At 32.3% G+C, this 22,398-nt stretch overlaps 1 protein-coding gene across 5 annotated transcripts in view; it reads left to right on the forward strand.

The window, feature by feature from the left end:
- Positions 1–22,398, forward strand: part of LOC119662479 (CUGBP Elav-like family member 2) — a 270,546-nt gene that overhangs the window by 214,934 nt on the left and 33,214 nt on the right. For all 5 annotated transcript variants that reach the window (XM_038072105.1, XM_038072106.1, XM_038072107.1 and 2 more), the window contains one exon: positions 6,339–6,387. In XM_038072105.1, coding sequence (XP_037928033.1) covers positions 6,339–6,387 — 49 coding nt within the window. The remainder of the gene's footprint in view (positions 1–6,338; positions 6,388–22,398) is intronic.

Raw genomic sequence — 22,398 nt, forward strand, 5'->3', positions numbered from 1 at the left:
GCATATAAAAAATCATACAATTCATTTTGACATAACCAAGAAATATCTAATAGTAGTAACGGTACGAAATTAAAAGTTGCGATATAGTTTGATCGGTTACAAGATCGATAAATATCGATTGTATTCAGACCAAAGTAACCTGTTCATATTTCACATTATGAGACTATCTACAATTCGCTTTTTGAATTTGCTTGATTTTTTTATCTGATAGTATTGCGGAACTGAAGGCAATAATTACTGATCCTGTGTTTTACTATTTTCTTAGAGATATATCTAAATGTAGTGAAATTCTAATTCTATGTCACTCTTAGAACAATGTCATCGATTTTATTAGAAAGATTTTGCGCTTGTGTTGTTAGTACACATGTATTGCCATAGATTATTTTACTTCCGCTATGTTTTCAATGTACAGGTCGATTGATATCATATGAGTCATGACATTAAAAACCGGGGACATGGGACATGACCTGACGGTTCTGAATACTGCAGACTTTCCACCAAATCAATTAGTAATAAGATGCTATCGAACGTACAACCGGTATATACATAACGTTGGTAATATTTTCTTTTACTTTTATGATCCAGGAATGCCTAAAATTCCTTATCTTTATAATATCTTTTTTCTCCACATTTTTTTTCTCATATTTTTTTTTTCTTAGCTATTCATTTAATTACTCTATTACGACTCTCTTATATACGCTTTCCACTCCTAATTTGCACTCCATCTGTATTCTTTATTTTTTACTTGTCATAATATATCACTCTCAGACCAAGCAAACCAAATATAATATTAAATATCCCCAAAATAGAAAAACGCTCCGCCAAAGAATTTTACAATCCGTCACAAAAAGAATACCACTATTCTTTTACGTATAAACGTATAAACGCATAAACGTATAAACGTATAAACGTACTTTCTCGAACAACACGTTATTTCCGTTATTTGGTCTGCATGTTTGGACGCAAGCAAACGAAACAATCATTTAAGCAGTTATTCGCATATTTCGCACTTCCGCTTGCGCCGCCATTTTTTAGGATTTAGTGTAATTTTCGCATTTTAACGTCTTCTAATTAAAATAAGCTTAAAGTTTACCAACGCAAACATACATACGTGCCGCACAGCTCGACCAACAAAATGGTCGACAAAGCAAGCAAACGCAATGGCGGTGATTCATTTGTAAGGCTGCCCAATGAACGACGGAAACACCGTTATAAGTCACGTTATAAAAAATAGCCCAACATCGCACAACACAACACAACACAACAAAACACAACGTAACTTAACGTAACGTAACGTAACGTAACGTAACGTAACGTAACGTAACATAATGTAATGTAATATAACAGAAAGTAATTGTCGCACATAGAAGAAGGGTAAGAGTAAGGGGAAGGGGAATGGGAAAGTATTCGCGTCCATGGCGGAAATAATATGAAACATGTTGGGCTATTTGTTTGTTGCGATAGTGTGATGTGGAATAAAAAAAGAAAGGAAGTAGGAAAAGAGTAGGAAAGACGCGACTACTGAATAGAGGATATGGGGTGTGGGTATGAACAAACTAACACGCGGTACGCGGCGGCGGTAGTCAGTTAGATTGCGGCTGGTTGGTATGCAATTGTTGACTTTCGGCGTGGTCCGGCGTAGTCCTCCTGGTTGCTTGCATTGTTATTGGTGGCTTAATATTTATACTTGTAATGGAGATTGGGGTCATGTAATTTCTTTCGGAAATTTTTTTTATATTTTTTTGTTAACATTTTTCAGTTTAATTTGTTTTGGCCGTTTTCGTTGTTGTTGTTGTTGTTGTTCTTGTTGTTGTTGTTGTTGTGGCAGGGTCTGCATCGTGCTTTTTCTTTCCCTAGTGTTATTTTGCTGTGAAAGTGCAACGGAAATGATTGTTTTCAAAAAATTTCATAGTGTAAATTACAAGGCGAGTGCAATTTGTTGTTGTAATTAAATTAATAGTTTTACATTGAGAGTGTAGCGTGCAGTTGAGATGTACAAAAAGTTCTTAAATTATAGGTATTTCACGAGTCATAAAAAAAATTACATTAAAACTCCGTCACGCCCGCTAATATCCACACGCTTCCGACTTGGCACGCCGAATGTTGTGTTAATTTTTAATAACTTAACTTTTTTATAATAGTTTTTTTTTATTTGAGTCCCCTTATGAAATTAAAATTGCATGTGAGTGCATGCATACATCGGTAAAAATCGGTAAAAGCCTTTGGAGCCAGCATGACATAGTGCATCACCATCACCATCAGCATCTGCCTTCAACGCCTTCAACGCCAGCAAGCACCCAACCAAGAAACAAGCGTGCAAGCAGCACTCATTCATATATAAATGGATGCATATATACATAGGTATGTGTATATGTACTTATATCTGCATATCCAATTGCAAGCATCTATGAGTTTATATCTGCGAAGCCTCGCAGATTTTAAGCACACGTCAGTGAAGTTAACATAATTTTTGTGTGAGTGCTCACATCATTTGCCGGCTCTAGTTCATTTCGAATATACAAAATATACAAAAGAATATATACAAATATACAAAAGAATTTAGTAGAAATAAAAGATAAAATATCAAAATTTTCAGCTGATTTTGCAAAAAGCATCATTATCAACATCATTGCCAGAAGTCATCCATCGGTGGCGGAATAGAGCGGAAGTGGAAACTTTATACCACTTTAAATCCTATGTCTTAGCAAATGAGTTGACTGACACTATCACGACAATTTGCAAGTCAAGCTGAGTAGTGTACGTTGTTGTCACCCAATGCCCCCTATAGGTATATGACGTATTTCTTTCTGTTAAAATCGGATAGCTGAAAATCAAAACTGGGGCTGCTTGAAGTGTTAGCAGTTAGCGAAGAGCGAAGAGCGAACACTTGAAATTTTGTAGGGAATCACTTGAATTCCTAGGAATTATAATCACAAATACCATTAATTTTTTATTTGGTTAACATGTGTGGCCTCTGTAGGGCATAGAATCATTTATGGAAGCAACCTATAATGCAATGTGCAATGCAGATTGGATGGATTGCAGTTATGAGTGCAGAGTACAAAATATTTGTAATTTTTAGGTACAAGGACGAATAAGATTAAATACTTCGTATGGTTTTCAAAGATAAAAGATATTACATCAATAAATTTCCATTACTTTCCATTTAATCAATAATATATATTGTACGTAATTGAACTCTGGAACTACTTAATATTCTTAAAACAAAGAAAGATTAGGTGTTATGAAATCGAAAATGAAAAATTATAAAAAGTTTAAAGAGAATGCATACAATAGAATAATTTATAAATTTAGACATAAATTAGTTTAAGATAGAAAAAACAAAAAATAATGAAAGGGAGGACTGACAGGCTTACCAACACCGCGTTATCGAATCTCAGAATGGTTACAGGCTCCTCGGTGATGTATGCTGACCTGAAGTCTGATGAAATGATAAACAATAATCCAGTAAAGAGGGATAAAAAGGGGTTTTGAAGATACCTCAAGTTAATAGAGAGTAAAAGTGCTCAAGTGTACTCGCTCAAATAGCTTCAACATAATAATGACAGAAAGTAAGATATAAATGGTGTGAAAGATAAATGTGTTGCGATATAAAAAGTGGTGCTGTGAGAAAATAATGTAGGAGTAAAAGAAAATTAGAAAATAAATAAAGAGAAATACATAAGTTTTTAGAAGAGATAATAAAAAGCTTGAGTTTTGACTCCAGAGAAAACACGAGTACCAAAGAAGTGAACTATAAAGAGTATTGGAAGAAAATCTAGTGAACAGATGAAATGCATGAAGAGAATTATAGAAAAAAAAATGGTGTAAGAAAAAAGTAAACAAGTTAAAGTAAAAAAATAGTGACACAAAAAAGATCCCAATTAACCAGACTTTCGTTCTTCAATTAGTGTTCCTTACGAAAAAAACTAAAGTAAAACTATCAAAGTCTTGATATAGATACAGATATAGATACAATTCAAACATATTTTAATGAATGTATCTATATAATGCATCTAAATTCTTTATTACTTAATTACTAACTATATCACTACATTCTACATCAAGCATTTCTTAAATACCTTATCCGTCTTTACTATATGCCTAAGAGGAACTATTTTTATATGGAAATTGCCGGAATATCAACAGATATTTAAAACAGACATCTGTCAAACACCCTATTGTGTCTTCTATCAGTTGGGAATATTAATGTAATATAATTATATTAATTTTTATTTGTCGAGAGAGGGCTTTATTTCTCAATTGCCTACTTAGCTCGAAGTAACATCTGTTGGCAAGAGTGATTCTTCGTTGAATATCTAGACTGACCTCATTTTTGGTGTTTACACACTGGTTCCTAAATAAACAAACTCTATCACAACTTCGAACTTTTAATTGTCAACAATTGTTTTGTTCTCATTCACCACCGGCACTGACGGCGCGGATGTTCAGGCCAATAATATCAATATCATCGATATACACAAGCAGTATTACACTTTTGTAGAATATTGTACCAGTGCAGTTTAAATCTGCTGCTCGAATTATCGTTTCCAACATTAGATTAAAGTAGTCACACAACAAGGAGTCACCCCGTCTAAAACCTCGTTTGGTATCAAACGGCTCGGAGAGGTTCTTCCCGATTCTAACGAGCTGATGGTGTTGCATGAGACAAAGTTTTCATTTGCTATCAGAATCGAGACAAATAAATCAATTCGTTATATGATATACCTATATAACGATAGGTATATATGTTTGTCGACATCTGATTTATTACAAAACATTTAAATTAATATATAAGAAACAGGGTTCGTATTTGCTCACTCATGAGCAGCTCAGGCTCATGAGCAAGAGCCAATTCTTATGTGAGCCCAAAATTGGCTCATGAGCGTGAGCCCAAAATTGGCTCATATTGAAGAGCTGCTCACTAGAGTGAGCCTTGAAGTTGCTCATATTGAAGAGCTGCTCATGAGATCTCATGAGATCTCATGAGATCTCATGAGCCGCAGCTCATACTCTTGCTCACGAGCGTGAGCCCATTTATAACTTAATGGTGGCTCTTGCTCGTGAGCGTGAGCTCTGTAGTTGGGCTCGCTCGTGAGCGTGAGCCATCGTATAAAAAGAGTTTTTTGCCGGCTCATGAGCCGTGAGCCGAATGAGCCAAAATGAGCCGCTCATGGGTACGCAAATACGAACTCTGATAAGAAATGAGAGTTTACATGGAGAATATATAAGATTTATAATTATAGATTTTTCTGAAATGTTTTTCGTTTATTCACACCAAAGAAACGTTAACCTTTCTTTGCCAGTTAAAATCAAAACACTTTTTTATTACGATTTAGTTTTGGTTTTGCAAATACAATAAACTGCACTGACTTTCCAAACTCGATTGGGTTAAGCTTAAAAATAAGCTCCTTTTTATTTCGATCTGCCGTAGATTGTTACAGATTTACAAAATAAAAAAGTAAAAAACGAAGGAAGGAAGAATGGGGATATAAAACTCCATATCCTTCAGTAAAATGTAAAATGTATTTGTTCATGACTGCAAAGAAACTGCCATAATCGGATGTCTATAACAGTGCAGTGCACAGCGTTACTCAATTTGCATATAAGCAAAAAGTTTAAACGATTTTCTGCGTACAAATTCATTTCATTGTACTTGCAACAGCAATAGCAGCAGCAACAACAACAGCAACAGCAATGGATTCACAAAAAAAAAAAATAAAAAAAAAAAGAAAATTTTAGATTGTCTGAAAAAATTCCCTTCTTACTACGATATCTTTTCTAAAATTTTCTTTTATATTTTTTTAGTTGTAATATTCCAAGGCATCCTCGTTGTCGATATCGAAGGATATAACAGCTTCTGCTGCAGAGATTCTGTTAAAGTTGCTTGCTGCTAAATTCATTGTTCCTGCAAGTTATGTTGTTGACAGCTTAGCTAAATTTATACTGCAACGACGACTGCAACCGCAAGTTGGCAGCACTGCCGCTGAGGAAGATGCATCTGCATTTTCTTGCAATTTCACAAACATTTTAACTTTCGTCAGCAGTTACAAATTTTAAAAACAACAAAAACAATAAAAACAACTAAAACAACAAAAGTAAAATAAAAAATAATTCTCAAAATAAGGCATTTCCCTAGCGTTACCAAAAACAGTTTGTGGCACGTAATTCAAGTTTGAATTTAACCACAAGGCACGTGCCAAGTCAAAATTTACAGAACAGAATTTAAATAAAAACATTAAGAAACATTAAAATTTGTATTTAATTTATTTATATAAATTTTTTTAATTATTTTTTAATTAATTGCTCTTTCAAAATTTTCCTTTGTGTCTTTTCAGATGTACCATCCAATACAAATGAAGCCTGCAGATAGTGAAAATCGTAATGGTAAGTTAAAGCCACTAAAAGAAATTCCCTCAGTTAACTTAACTGCTGCGAATAAATGTTAAAACCAAAAAATAAAAAAAAATATTTAAATATATAAAATATTTTAAAATGCAGCGAATTTCAATACAAAAAAAAAACGCAAAACACGCAAAAAACGCAAAACACATATAAATACCATTTTACTTCAAAAAAAAAAACAAATTAAGCAAACAAATGAAACCCCGGAAATGTTAAAATAAACTGTGCAAAACCTCAAAGGAGCTTATCTGCCTAAAAGTATGCAGCAAATATTTCAACCACTGACATTTAAACATTCACACGTTGTGTATTTTTGCCATTTTTCGACGTTTCTTTTTTCGGCTTTCTTTGGCCATATTTATTCAAAACTTTTTTAAACAGTTTTACTGATTTTTATATCCATTTTTTTTTGTTTTTTTTTGTATTTATTATAAACACACAATCCGGTAAACGCAAAACAAAATCGAGTTTATACGAACGGACTAGACTGACTGCCAAAAACCTCAATTTAACTGACCAACATGTTCCACCGACAGCAACAAACACTAACGTTTTAACCAATATAATATATATATATATGTATATATATATATGTGAATGTATGTGCTGTATTCAAATTCAAAAGATCTATGATCCGTGAAAGCGTCAAAAATGTGAAATAACAAACATAGTGAAAAAAAAAGAAAAAAAAAACGCTGTCAGAAAAATGTTGAAGGGTTAGAAAAATATATGAAACTTAAATGAAAAATTTTACACCATGTCAGTCTGTCCATATCGAAGTTAGAGCCGCATTCCCGGCATTGCGGACACTGCAAGCAACGAATCCGATGGCAAACCTTTTAATGTTAGTCAGAAGTGCAAATTTTATTTTGTGGTTATTCGGATGAATAAATATGTTATGCGCTCTCCAACTCACCTCTTTTGGCCCAGCAGAGGCGACCGGCTCTTAACTGCTTTAATCATTAGGTCCGAATGCACATAAGTTAAATGTTATTAAATTGTTAACTAAATTGTTTTTATAGTAAACAAGTACAGTTGCTCGCATGTGACCCACTCCTGAAATTTTTAATCTGGACTCCACGTCTATCTAGTGCGGCGCATAGACCGATACATGCATTTTTTACACGCTCACTACCAGTTTTCGTCTTTTTTGTGGTTTTATGAAACATTTTTTAATTCAGTCTCCCTACTTTTTCCACTCTTTCCGCTTTTTCTTTTTTTGCTTCCATTTTGTTCCGTTTTGGCACCAATCTTAATTGTAGCAAATTTATCCATGATGTATTTTTAACTCCTCCTTTTAGTTTGTGTGAAATATTTCATTTTAATTAAATATTCGCAAAATTTTATTGTCTTCTAAAAGGAGTAGAACATAGGAGTTCATAATTTATAGTTATTATAGTAAGTGGGGGTTTTTTATGACTTGATGAATATACAATAACTTTCTAAGGTATGCTTCTTCATATGTATGCTCCTTTATAATTTGCATAGATATAGGTTAAGTTACACCGTCGGCGATCCTAGGGGATTCACTTAGGACTATAGGTCCATTGTGCTACCGTATTATTATAAACCCAAGAGTTAAAACCATCTAGAACCTTTGGCACAGCTTATGATGCTATTCTTTAAAAAAGAAAGCCCCTAACAGAAGCAAGGCAGATGGGAGGCACTTCCCTCATCCCTACCACAACTGTGGCAGATATGGCTGAAAGGAAGATTTAGTCTCCTAACATGGTTACCAAGAATACAATGACCTGTAAGTAAACCTACTGCATAACTGATATCTCTACGGGGTTCGATTTTCTTCTATTTGTGAGTGTGGCCAAATTGCATACATATCCCTACATATCGCAGACTCTACCCATTTTTTATCAAATAACTCTGCTCAGGAAGAACTTAATACCAATTTGCATGATGTCAACGACATGACAAGATTGTTTAGGTGTTCCGAGGCATTTCTCGTCTGCTTTGCAATTACCGAAAACATGATCGGGAACCCAAATTAGAGAAAAATTGAACAACGTCGATATCTCATTTAGAGATGTGTAACAGTGAAAGACTGTTCTAAATGTAAAATGGACTGAATTTGTATAGATATACTATTCAAAAAAATATTTTTTGTAAAAATGTTTATGATAGTCTAAGTGAAAAAGAATATAAAAAAGGGACTCATATCGTTAATACTTTGTACAATTTCATTTTGCACTTTTCACTTTATGAGATCGGTTGTTCTCTTACTGACCAGAATCCCTTAACCTAATTCGTACAGCTTAAAACTGTTGGCAAGCCCAATGACATGTCTTGTTTAAGATCGATTCATTTAAAATCACAGAGTTACTGGATTTATTTTCTAGCAATCAGTTAACAGTTAATAGGAGTATATCTATTTATGAAATCATTACTATTTATAAGCTACTAAATCATTGCACCCTTTAAGTGTATGTATGATAGTATCTACACTTTACTTAGTGACTTTCTGGGAATGATTCGCCTAGTTTTCGCCACCTTGGTCAAAATGTTAGTTTAGTTATGTTTACTAATGTTAGTTTAAATGTTCTCTAGGCCTTACTTTATAGACGTTCGTGGCCATTATGCAATCCGTTGCTTTGTTAGTGGATTTTTTTAAGCCTTGTGTTGAAAAATTTCGTCGCTTTATTAACATAAGTGATATCGTGAAGTGTACTTCTTTAAAGAGAAACATTTGATGATCTTTGCACCCTTTGCTAAGAATACTTTTCAGGTAAGGAGCAGGCATCTCAAAATGATCAGAAATATACTTTCAACTAAGCTATTAGAAACCGCGGATATTTTAAAAAAGAAGCCCTAAGATGACGCAACTATCTATTGGCGGAGATTTATTTATTGTAGAAGTTTCTGTACTATATGTTAAAATTAATAATAAAATTTGACTCTTTAAATCATATTTCATGTGATGGCTTACATCAAATCTCATTAATGCAAATGTGGTACAGAAAAGTCAACTAAAGCCAACCTAAAGCAATTTTAAACGCTCTCAGTTATAAATAAGTTGATTATTTCATACAAAACTGAACTCTCATAAGTATTTAAATTACTTTAGTATATACGAAGTCACAACGTATTTAACTAAATCCCTCAAAATAACTCAAGCCCTACTAAAACTACATAATTAATTTCGTGATATTCCAATTCCATATATACATAAACTCCTTCCTATCCTAGTAAGCAAATATAATTAGTTGATTACACAAAAATGTTTAAAATGCAACTATTCGCCCACTACATTCAACAGGTCCTTTAAAAGCTGAAAGTCTGAAATCATAAAAAACACATTCGTCGCGCACTCCACAAAACCTCAAATTAACGTAAATCCCTCGAGGATACAAGCATAATTACACGCACAGCTTGTTAAACTTTTCCGAAAATGCAAACTGAAAAAACTTTTTTGCGGATCATGGTTGTTAACATAATCCAACATGGCGCCGCTAGAGGTCGCTCATTAAAAAAATATGAGCATAGTTAAACAGAGAAGCCAACGAAACAGCCCGCGAAATTAGAAACAGGGACTGCAGCTGGAATACGATGTTATGAGGTTGCGATGCGGCGATGCGGCGAGGATACGAAGTTGACACTTAAGTGGTTATAATTTCTAGTGGATGATTTCTGCTGTTATAGCGTCAAATTAGGAAAAAAGCCAAACAAATAAAAAAAATATACTAAACTAAAGAACTTTTTCAGAATCATGTCAGAGCTTCACACTATTGAATTATTTTGTTCCGCAGTGTCAGTTTTTTGTACTCAAGTTTGTTTTCTCGTTAGCAGACGAATTCACTTAATTGATACTCATCGTAGTTGTAATAGATTTTGTCTTTTTTTATTTGTGTGGTTGGCAATCATTTTTGTTACAATATTAGTAGTCACTGATAAATAGTTATGGTCTCATTTCGGATGTTAATTAGAGCAACTCGAAAACTCATTAAACCCAAATAACGAAACCTCTCGAAAATGAGATAGAAATAATCGAAAAGTAATTACTTGTACTTCATCTATTGAACTGAATTATAAGTTGAACTCAATGCCAGCATTTGTTACTGAAATTAATGAAGAACTCAACGGTCTATTTTTTCCATATCCCTTTCCTATAACACTTTCTATATCACTTTTAGGTTAAGCAACTTGATTGTCTAAGTTATTCGATTATAGCATTTGAGCACCTTTTGAGATATAGTTTGCTTCAAAAAGTGAACATTAATGACCGGACTGCCTCTAGAAAGACAGATGAAAACTAAGATATATGATATGCAGTACAAGGATTCAAGATGACTCATAGACGCTGCAATAGTGACTAGAAAAAACCGACCTCATCGTCTCGAACTTATTCATAATGTCAAACAGTCAAGCAGAATTCAAATCAATAATGGCGTTTTCAATAAATTCGAAACTTGTTTCGAAACACTTTGAACTTAAATAGCTCTATTATTTTATTTTAAATATTGGGACTTAGGGGACATACTGTTTGTCCAAAAAGGTGCATGAAACCGTTTCAATTTTCCAGAAAATTTTGTTAAAAGTAGTAGTTGGTGACAGTAGAAGACATCGCATATAACCTCAATATAAAGGACATTAAAACCTGCACTGAATTAATGACTGTAGACTCAATTACTACCTAAAGAATATAGGACGAGTACACAATAAATCGGACTGTAAAATAAGCTTTCATACATATTAATGCTTTTCACAGCAGAGTACTACAAGTGATACAGTACCTGGTAATGAGAATGAAAGATCTTCTAGGTCGTAGTACCTTCACAGCGGTCTTACAACTTATTTTTTCTTTTGTAAAGAAAATAACTAAATAACTACATATTAAAGTATAAATCAATTTAATCTGCATAGAACACATTTCTGAGAAAAAAAAATATATTAAACCACAAGTTCCAGTATACATTGACAATACTTCTATGGCGTTAATAAAAATAAAACTACGGCTTATGGCTTAAGAACTAAAATAATATGTTTCAGTTTTTAATTTTAAGAAGAAATAGCACAATTTTCAACTACATGCTACTTTACATGCTCCAAATAGAATTCTTTCATTTCCTCTTCCCTTCTTTTTATCCTTTTTTGTAATCAAAAATTATAATGCTGTTTTGGGTCTCAAACTATTTGTGGCACAAAGCTTAAGAACCGCCAAACAGGAAGCGGATAATAATCTTAAAAGTTTAATTTCATTTCTTGGTTTTTTTTATTTTCTCTTCTCGTTCCAAATTTTCTCTTCTCGCTCTTTTATTTTATTTTTTTTTGTTTTTTTGCTTGCTTGCTGCTTGCTGCTTGCTTTTGTCTTATTAAAATTCATATCAATTCTATGTCAATGGTTATGCGACTAAAAATATGCTAAGTTTTTCTTACTGCTCCTGCTGCTATTTTAGTGCTTATAGGCGTTGCGAAATCTACACTTTTACCAATCATGATTATGTCAAAATTTTCTCGGAACGAGCATAAAGAAACTACAATAAAAAAGTTTGAACAACATGCAAAAACAAATTCCTGGATCTACTCCAATAGAGTTGAAAGATTGCCGCATTGACAAAATAAACTATCAACTGCCTTTCAATTTGCAAATAAAAATTCAAAAAGATATGAAAATCATGAAGAGGAACAAATACAAAATACAAAAAAAAAAAACATAAAAATAAAAACATATGAAAATAATTTAAATCAAAATATGAAAATCCAAAAAAAACTAAAACAAACTAAAACAACAATAATAAAAACTATTTTAGTAAAGAAGTTCAGTTCTACTGCAGACAATTTAATTTTTTATTTTGTCTGCATTTCTTTATACTCCCAAATGTATGCTACTGATTTTCAGACTTGGCAACTTAGCTTAACATAGCGCAAAATATCCACACTCATATATCCATACTGAAGTATCTAAACTCAAAATATATGTACACATTTAAATAGTTGAAACAATATACAAAAATACAAATAAATTTCAAGAATACAGAAAAATATTTTGCCGCAAATAAAAAACAATCCATGCTGCCGGAAAAAGATAATAGAAAAAATGCCAACAATATAGAATGAAAATGCGGAAACAATCGTAAAGGAAGGTGGCAATTTAATAAAATGCTTGAGTAAGTTTAAGTACTTTGCCGCTCAACAACACTACACAGTTGGTGTTGCATTATTCCCTCTGCACTCTGCACTCCGTACTCCGCACTCCACTTTACTCATGTCACTTACTGCTAACATTGTAACATTGTTGTTGTTGTTGTCGTTGTTGTTATCGTTGTTTTCGTCATTGACGTCGTAGTCGTCGTAGTTGTCGTAGTCGCAAGTCGCAAACAAAATCCCAAATGAAATTGTACTTGAGAATGTAGCATATCCTTTGGCGCAAAATAACGTAACAAACGTAACGTATGTATATTGTTAAAGAAATTTCCGTCTTCGAGCGCGTAACAACTCGTATGCAATGGTTCACATGTCTCCGTGAACAGCATCACCATCACCATCACCATCACTAGAACCGGCACTTGAACCAGCACTAGCAACAACAACAACAACATCATCATCGTCGTCATCGTCATCGTCACCGTTACCGTCTCCACATCGTCGCCAGCGTTCCATGATGATCGTTGCATTTATTTTTTCATATAAAAATTCCTGCTTTATTTTATTTTTTTGTTTAGAAAAATTTTTATATTTTTATATTGTAAATTGTGAGCTCAATAACATGGCGTCATGTTGGTAACCGATTTTGGTAAAAATTATATGCTTAACTGATTTTACTATAAAAAATGTATGCATGCACTCGCATAAGCACTCAAACGAACAATACGTTAACGCTATTTCGCATATCGGGTTGCAATATCGCATTAGTAGATAACATCATTCCATACGAGTCGTCGTCGTAGTCATCGTAGTCGTCGCAATGTAACCTAACGTAATGTAGTTTTGTGGGGTAACATATTTTTCCGACCAAAATGCTGCAATGACGTTAGAATTTAACCTGCATTTTAATAGACTACAAGTAAAAATATATAAAAAACTTTGAATTACAAGTGTTTGTTTTTTTTTTTTTGGAAAATTTTTACGATTAAAAGGAAAACTTAAAAAAAAATATATATTGGTTGTTGTGGGTGTGGCAATCATGCGCTTGTAACGACATTCCGCAATCAGCAATTTTATCTGAATTCTTTTATCTGAACTTCTTATCATTTTTGTACCCATAAGTTTGTCTTCGATGTACGGGACAGGAATTAGAAGTTCATAGATATTATGACTATGTAGAAAAAAACATTCGCTTGCACCGAGATCTCAAAGCCAATAATATAGTGGTTTGTTTTTCTTAATTTTCTTAATTCTTCTAACAAATACAGGGCCAGTGTTCTTGAAAAAATAGTCAACCATTTGTTTAAAGTGAGACTTTTATAAGATTTGGTTTAACAAGAACTTTACATGTATACTTCATACATACATAGACACGCTACTCTTACCCGTTTTAATCTTAAAGATATTTTTTGGAATACAGCCAAACACTCTTTTGAGCTTTGTATAAAGAATATGGGATCCAACGAGAACAGATTTTGTTCAGGACACTTACGAAATAAATGTCTAATGTCGCTGATCTTGCATTATAGTTTCTGGACTGTATTTATTTTTTCTGGTTCAACAACTCACTTTAGACGGTTATTTCTGAATAAGAAGCTTCAAGCCCACATATGTGCATAGGAAAAGTTTCTAATTGCTATCCAACTGAGAATAGCCAATAATGATTCTTGTAAGATTGGTTCACAAACTTTAGTCCATTGGTGAAGTACTCATTGAGAATCTTGCATACATCCATTCAATGACAAGCAGATTGGCGAACACGTAGTTCTTTATGTTCATAATTCATCGATCTGTTTTTTGTCGTCATATATAATATGGAATTAAACCTATACGAATCAATCTCTTACATGAGATATCCATCTTAAATGTAATCAGCAAAAGCAGAGGAGCAGAACTCCTCCACAAGCATATGGATTTATGGATACAAATAGATATATTTTCCATACCAATTAGTGATATGACGATTCTTTTATTGTGAACTGAATGTTCAGAGTGTAACAAACTTGGCTAAGGTGGAACTATCATAAAAAAGGCAAACACTTTTTGAACACTTAAACTACAAAGACAAGAAACAGCACATTAATTCGTTTCGTTACGGACATGATTTTAGATAACAAGGTGGAGAAGAAGGTTCTGATGATTTGAGTTTATGGCGTAATCGTAACTAAATGAAGAAAACATAACCTATATGTCTCTTAAGTTTATTTCCCGCACGTAAATGAATTCGAGATTGCTTCTTGCTGCAGCAACAGTTGCAACTTAGTTGCAATTAAGTTCAGGTGAAGCAACTTTTCTTACTGCAGCATATGCAGTCGCTATGCAAATATAGTAGCGCAGATCCACAATACTCTCAGCTTCCATCGTAAAATGTGGAGCGCTTAATAAAAATTCAAATTAAATTGGGGAGAAAAATGCAATCTTTAGCAAAATTACATAGTAAAAGCATATTTTGTTTTATGCTAACAAAATATTAGTTAAATAATGATTTAAAAACCAGAGTAAAAATTTGTAAAAGGTAACTTCTTTATAGTTATTTTAGGGGGAAATAATGTATACTTATAAAAAGTAACTAATAAAATAAAAACCAAAATCAAAACCATTTGGCAAAACTCATTTGAAAAGAACTAATTATGTAGTAAACTATTTTACTTAATTACTCATACAGAGTTCGTGTTGAAATGACCTAATATATACATTTATTTATAAAATAAACTATATGCAAAGTGCCAGCTAACAACACATTACAGCGCTGCTTCAGGGAAGAATTTTATTTTTCATACATGTAGTATATAGAACTACTACATACATGTACCATATTTTACTTAATTACTATTGCACTTAATTATTCATATAGAGTAAGTATTGAAACAATCTAATATATATATGCATTTCTCAAATAAACTATATGCAAAGTGCCAGCTAACAACACATTACAGCGCTGCTGCAGTAAAAAATTTTATTTTTCATATATTATTTCATAAAATAAAAAAGTTCCCGGAAAATATAATTGGTTAATAATCATTAGATTATTATAATGTAGATTAATATAACATTAGAAAATGTTTTTTTTGAATTTGATATTTCTACATAACCAAGTGTATCAAATGCATCTAGATGCGATTCTTAATAGATTTTTTTCTTAGTCAATTAGCGTATGTCATGCCTTGCAAAGTGTACATAAAATTTACATATAAACGCAAATGGCTTCATCTTATCGAGCTATTCGAATGAGCGCAATTAACACTGAAATTAGCTTAACAAAAAGATTCATTCAGTTTTGCACTGGAATGATAACAATTGCAATGTAAACCGATACCAGCACCAAACAAAGATACAATGTCAGTCGCTCATATCGACTCTGAAGTACACGGCGTTGCAGCAAGGTTTCGCTGGTAGGTCACACCAGAGCCCAGTCACTGGAGGAGCATGCCAAGTGTAGCGCGCCTCAGTTATTGAATACTCGGATACGTTCAATGCTGCGCAAGAAGCGTGAATTTTCTGTTTTCAGTTTATGGGTTTTAGATAATTTGTTTGTCATTGCCGTTGTGAATTTTCTTTACTTTTGTAGTTGTTAATATGAAACTTCTATGATAGTTAGATACTTTTTTTTTTTTTTTGTATTTCACGTTTTCGCATTAACAACCAAAACAACCAAAACAACCAGAACAACCAACAACGAACAACGAACAATCGCGTTGTTAGTTGTTATTTACAGATGCATTCCCTATCAGTTGCACTTAAAACGTCAATCAGTCAGTTCATCTCGCCGCCACATACTGCGCAAAAATTCTTTATTCGCAAGTACGTAGATACGTAGATACGCAGATACGCAGATACAAAAGCCAACCAAATCAGCCCATTAAAATACTTTTGGTGGTTTTTATTGTTTTGCATTGAGTGAAAGACAACTTAACATTTTGCATTCATCAATAAAAAAAAAAAAGTACGAAATTGTTTTGTGGCATGTGAAAAGGCAAACGAAAACGAATTAAAACCAAAATTAACCAAATGAAGCATTAATTAATTAATTATTCGCACTATTAAAATAGTACTTAAATGCATATATATGTGTATGCATTCATTTGTATCTATGTATCTACAACATACATTTGAGGAATTTTTATGCTAGTGCATATCTATTTTGGGATGTTTGGTCGTGGCTGTCATGTTGACAGTTCGCTTAATCGTTCTCGTTGCCGTTTGATGCAACGAATTGCAATCGAATTAAAAATAAATTTTTTAAATAAATTCAATTAAACTAAATTAAATTAAGTATGCGTAAACCCTAAGCCGACACTAATAAACAGGGTATAATACAGTGCTTCATTGCTAACGAATAGCTTCTAAAACTCTTGGTAAGAATAATTAATTTAGAATAAAATTTTATTAAAATAATATCTACTGTATCAAAATTTTGCTTTTAATATTATATTAATTATAATAATATTTGTAATTTTATTTCTATCAATTTAATAAATTTTTATTGATCATTTTGTTGATATTTTATATATAATAATATTAATAATTAATATAATAATAGTTGGTAAAACAAAGCCCTACTATTGTAACTTTCATCAGAATATTTATTATTGAAAATTTATTGCGAATCTAATAGACTGGAAACTAATTGATCCGACCCATATTGAGATATCAACCATTAAAATGTGACAGCAACTTTTAAAACGCTAAATATTCTTAACAATATTAACAATATATCCCAAATATCTCGATTTTTAGTGTAATATGGCAATATATAATGTGAAACTTTCTTAAAAGTAAAGTTCATATTAATGTTCTGCTATTTTTTTTAGAGCCTTCCTTCTGTGCTCATCGTTTTTAATTCAATGGAGTGTAGACAAATTAACACAATCTTCCTTACTAAATTTATGTATTAACTCTTTAGAAATATTAGTGCCAAATAGTACCGATTTCATCGTTCATAATTAAAGACTAATGCTTAATAAATACTATTTGCTAATAGAGATATTGTATCACATAAGCCTAGACATTATACTATGAACGTTGGCATATGATTTGATGAATATCAAATTTGTCCTGTTGCTTATTTGTTGTTGATCTTAACAATTACCATAGACCAAAATCATCCAATTATCATTTATTGCTAATATCTCTTTGGTGTGCAAGGCCGACACTCGTCTCCACTCGTCTCCAGGTATCTTTGTTACATGCTCTCACCTTACTCAGTCTAGTACATTTACAGCAGTTTATGCTTCTACTAATTAATCACATTCACCAGAGGCACGATCTATCTGTACTTTTTCTTCCTCCAACTACCACTTAAAATATATTTTCTCGTACATCTAAGGCAGTTTATGCTTCCATTATTTGATTATTCACCAGAGATACGATCTACGCTTTCTTCCTCGAACTACCACTTTAAACATCTTTTCCGCTGCTGCACCATTATCCAGTCTCACGATTTGATCAAACCAGTGAAGCCCATAAATGTCAATATTTCAATGCCGTGGCATTTAACACTGTTGATGCTGTTGAAAAAGTGATGAGACGAATATTCCCACTGAATTCACAATATTTTTTTTTATTACTTTTTCATATATTATTCTTAATGCTAGACTGAAGCAGTAGACGGCACCAAAAAAAATGATGAGTTTCTTCACCAAGCAAAGTTCAGGTATACGAGTTTTCAATCTGCAGAATTCATTAAATGTAGCTAGCATTAATAATTAATGCATGAAAATTAATCGTCAACAAGTACTTAAGTGTGGCATTTAATCAATTTTTTGACTGCAGGTTGAACTCTGTGTGCTGCTCGTCGAGCTGACACACCCATTATTGAAATTTTTAATTGATTTTGCAAGTAAATACTTAACAATTCTATTGCTAGAATTGAAAAAATAATTGAAAAAATGAACTAATGAAAATTGAATAAAATATATCCATCCATTCACATTGTGACGGATATGCCTGATTTATTTGCATTGGCGGCAGTGCCGCCGCAACGATTAAAAATATTATTTGTGTATTTTTAGAAAACAATTTGTGAAATTGAGAAAATGAAAAATCAATTGCATTGATCACTTCATCGGACAATTTCACAGATAAACCGAATTTATTGCCAACATTACTAAATTCATGTCTCACAAGTAACAAACGTTGCCGGATTCGGATCCAAATCAAATTGTTAATAAAATCTATAATATATATATAAAAAACAAAAAGTTTTTAAACAAAATTATTTAATGTGTGTAAAAAAAAGCGCTAAATAACAACAAAAAAAAATATTTGTTAATTATTAAATATTAAATTTATAACAAAAATATTTCAGAGGAAAAAAATTAATATTTAAGAGCTTTTAAAATTTATTTTTGATGAAAAAAAAATAATTAACAAACAAAAATCTATAAAAACTGAAAAACTGAAAAACTGATTTAAAAAAAATATTAACAAAGTGATTATTTTTTTTTTTTGACTATATAAATTCTATAACCCCCGCTATATACACACACATACACACGTAATTTATGTAATCTTTAAAAAATTCAATATTAAAAAATTAATATTCTGTGGTAAAAAATTTATGTGACTAAATTGCTTTTAAAAATTAATGTGAAGTTTTATATTTAATTAAAAAAAATTCTTTATAAAAAAAATTAATATTTCTTTTGCAACTTTGTGTTGTGTGTACAATTTATATCACCATTAAGTATTATTCCATCGCATATATACAAATATATATAAATATTATTTTATGTGATTAAAAAAACACAAGTGCTGCAGCATTTCTTGGCTTTTAATTTTTTTTGTTTTAATAAAAAAAACAAAAATAAAAAATTATTTATTAATTTTTGTGTAATTTTTGCTTTGCTACTTTGCTTTACTCCTTTTTGTGTGCTTTTTAGTCTATCATTCTATCAGTCTGTCAGTCTATCAGTCTATCAGTCTATCAGTGTGTCAATGCTTAGTGTATTGGTGTATTGGTGTATTAGTGTGCGTGTGTACTTAACATATTATTTATTTACTATTTAACTTTTTTGCTATATACTATCACTGTGTTTGCTACATAATGAAAAATAATTTAAATATAATTGCCGCCGACTTTAGCGCAAATAACCAGACCAACAGAAACAACAAAACCAACAAAACCAACAAAAGCAACAATCAAATTAAACAAAATAACAGTAAAAACGTTCTTGAATATATAAAAACACATAATAGTGTTGTTGTTGTTGTGCCTCCAACAAACGAAATAACAAGTGCAAATGTGAATGCAATTATAACAAATGCCAAGTCCAACGCACTACTAGGTAACACTGTAAATAGCAGTAAAAATCATAGTGACATTTGTAGCAACTTTCGTAATGCTAACAGCAATAATTGTGTCAACAACAACAACAACAACAACAACAACAATAACACCAACAATAACACCAACAGTAGTAGCAATAATAAAAATAATATAAACATCACGCAATTATCGGCAATAATTGAGAATTTGTCCAATAGTAGTAGCAGCGATAACGCTGTTACAGCTTCCACTGTTACTGCATCCATTACTGCTACAGCAGCTAACAATAACACCTCAGCAACAACAATTCCTATCGTGCCAAATTTCAGTGCAGGAAGAACAACAATAATAACACCAACAGGCATATCGACGACAGCAACGAAGGGAAAAACGACAACAAGCTCATTGCTGCCGGCACACAAATTGTATCCATCAATAAACTCTGCATATTGGCTGCCAGCACCGAATGCATCACCGTATGCAGTTCCAGGTATGTGTCATGTCGTTGGTAATGCTGCTTGTCACTGCCACTAAAATTAAGGTCTATGCTTTAGCTGCTGCGCTGCTACCACCTCTGCTACCGCTGCTATCGCTGCTGCCATTCAACCATCCAACCATCCATTCCATTATGCCGATTTGTTTGGTTGTTTGTTTATACAATTTAACTGTCAGTGTGTCAATTAGAGCTACCAATCACCTTTTGTTGTTTTTGTTATTAAAGGCATTTAAACATGTACCTGCTGATGCTCATATGTATATGTATGTATGTATGTCACTAACATTGTATGAGTGTTGCTGCTCATTGCAGTGTTCAGTGTTCAGTGTTCAGTGCTCAATCAGCTTAATAAGTGCAAGCAGCACGTATAGTCCAGCAATCACTCAATCATTGCACACATCACTTCTCAATGCCAAGTTACTTCAACTTGCTGTCTTCTGCTGTTTTGCTTTACCTCCTTGATCCTTAGGCTTTACCATTGCTCCGTTATATTTTGTTACATTGTTTTTGTAGCTACAAGCATTAAATGCTACGTATTGAGCCTTAATACCATAAAACTTAATTTGGTTTTATTTTCACTTTTCTGTGCGCCATCTCCATCTCCAACCCACTTTCTCAGATTTTTATTTTGCTTTGTTTTATGCCTCTACCCCTCTACACTCAATTGCAAGCTCATCGATATCGGTGTAAAATTATCATTTATTGATGGCGGCGATTTTTAATGTTTTGCCGTTGAAAATGTCAACGGTTCGGTTTACAGGTCGAAATGTATTGAGTTGAGTTGAGTTGAGTTGGTGTGGTGTGTCCCACCAGAAAGAACAGAGTAAGCAGCAAACAAATATGACACTGCAGTCATATTATGCCTTAATTTTATTATTGCATTTGTTGTGTTGTTGTTCTTGTTGGTGTTGGTGTTACCGTCATTATGCTTTTTGTTGCTCCTTGTTTTTATCTCTCCTATTGAAAATTGAATAATTAAAGAAATTAATTGGGTGGATTGAATATATTGCACACAAAAAGAGGCAAAGTATATTTACATAAAATTCTAACCAATTTTATTTCGTCAGAAATAGGAATAAATTCAAAGCAGAAGACCTATAGAATTAAAAAGAAATATTTAAAAGTGAGAATTTGCTTTACATATATAATACAAATAAAAAACAAAAGGTATCTTCTTAGAAAATAAATATATTTTATTCAGTTATACAATTCCCTTCTGATCGATATACACGACCTAAAATAAGTATGAAAGTTTCAAATCGTCGAGAGAGAGAAAGAGAAGACAGAGAGAGAGAAGACAGAGAGAGAGAAGACAGAGAGAGAAGATACAGAGAGAGAGAGAGAGTAGACAGTGATGTCTTCAAGAAAATCGATATAGTCCTGCGGCGACCTCAAAATTTGAATTATCCATATATTGGATGTAAAATGTATTATTATATTCAACGGATTTTTATTCGTTAAACTATTAGAGGAGCTTTACTTGCTTGTCAAAATACGAATAACAACCTAGCAAACCAATACACTCTTAGTCCAAGGCGCATTTAACAAAAAGCTCTTTAAAATGGAGTATTCTGTGTGCTGAAAGTTACATTGAAGTTACGTTTTTATTATTATTATTTTTATAAAGTTATTCATTAAAACATATTTAAATTTTAATCAAATTATTCCGTTTCTTTGAACTCCCAAATAATAGTAAAAAAAACTCCTAAAAGAGGTTAGCGCTATTTAAAGAACCCTAAAATTCATCTCCGTAGAAGCCTTTTTGAAACATTCTTAACTGCATGCCCATATTTTGGGAAATAACGTTCTTTACGAACTTCTTTAAGGAGCTCATAAAATTTGGCTCCTAAAGAACTTCCAGAAAACTTTATTGCAACTTACATACTTATGTGTTTTACGGCCGAATATCTCCCATTTACATCGACTTAATTTGCCAAATTAATATAATACTCTTCTCTTGCTTTTCTTCATCATATAACTAACGCTCAGATACTGAATTCAATATATTTAGAATCATGAAGAAAAGTCAGGACTGTATAGATAATTTAATCTAAATCTACGACCTAATTTAGCATTATCTGAATTAACATAATTAAAATTCTTTTAAATCCCATAGATTCCTGTAAAGATTAAAATC

Source organism: Teleopsis dalmanni, chromosome X (assembly GCF_002237135.1).
Source record: "Teleopsis dalmanni isolate 2A chromosome X, ASM223713v2, whole genome shotgun sequence".
Lineage (NCBI taxonomy): Eukaryota > Metazoa > Arthropoda > Insecta > Diptera > Diopsidae > Teleopsis > Teleopsis dalmanni.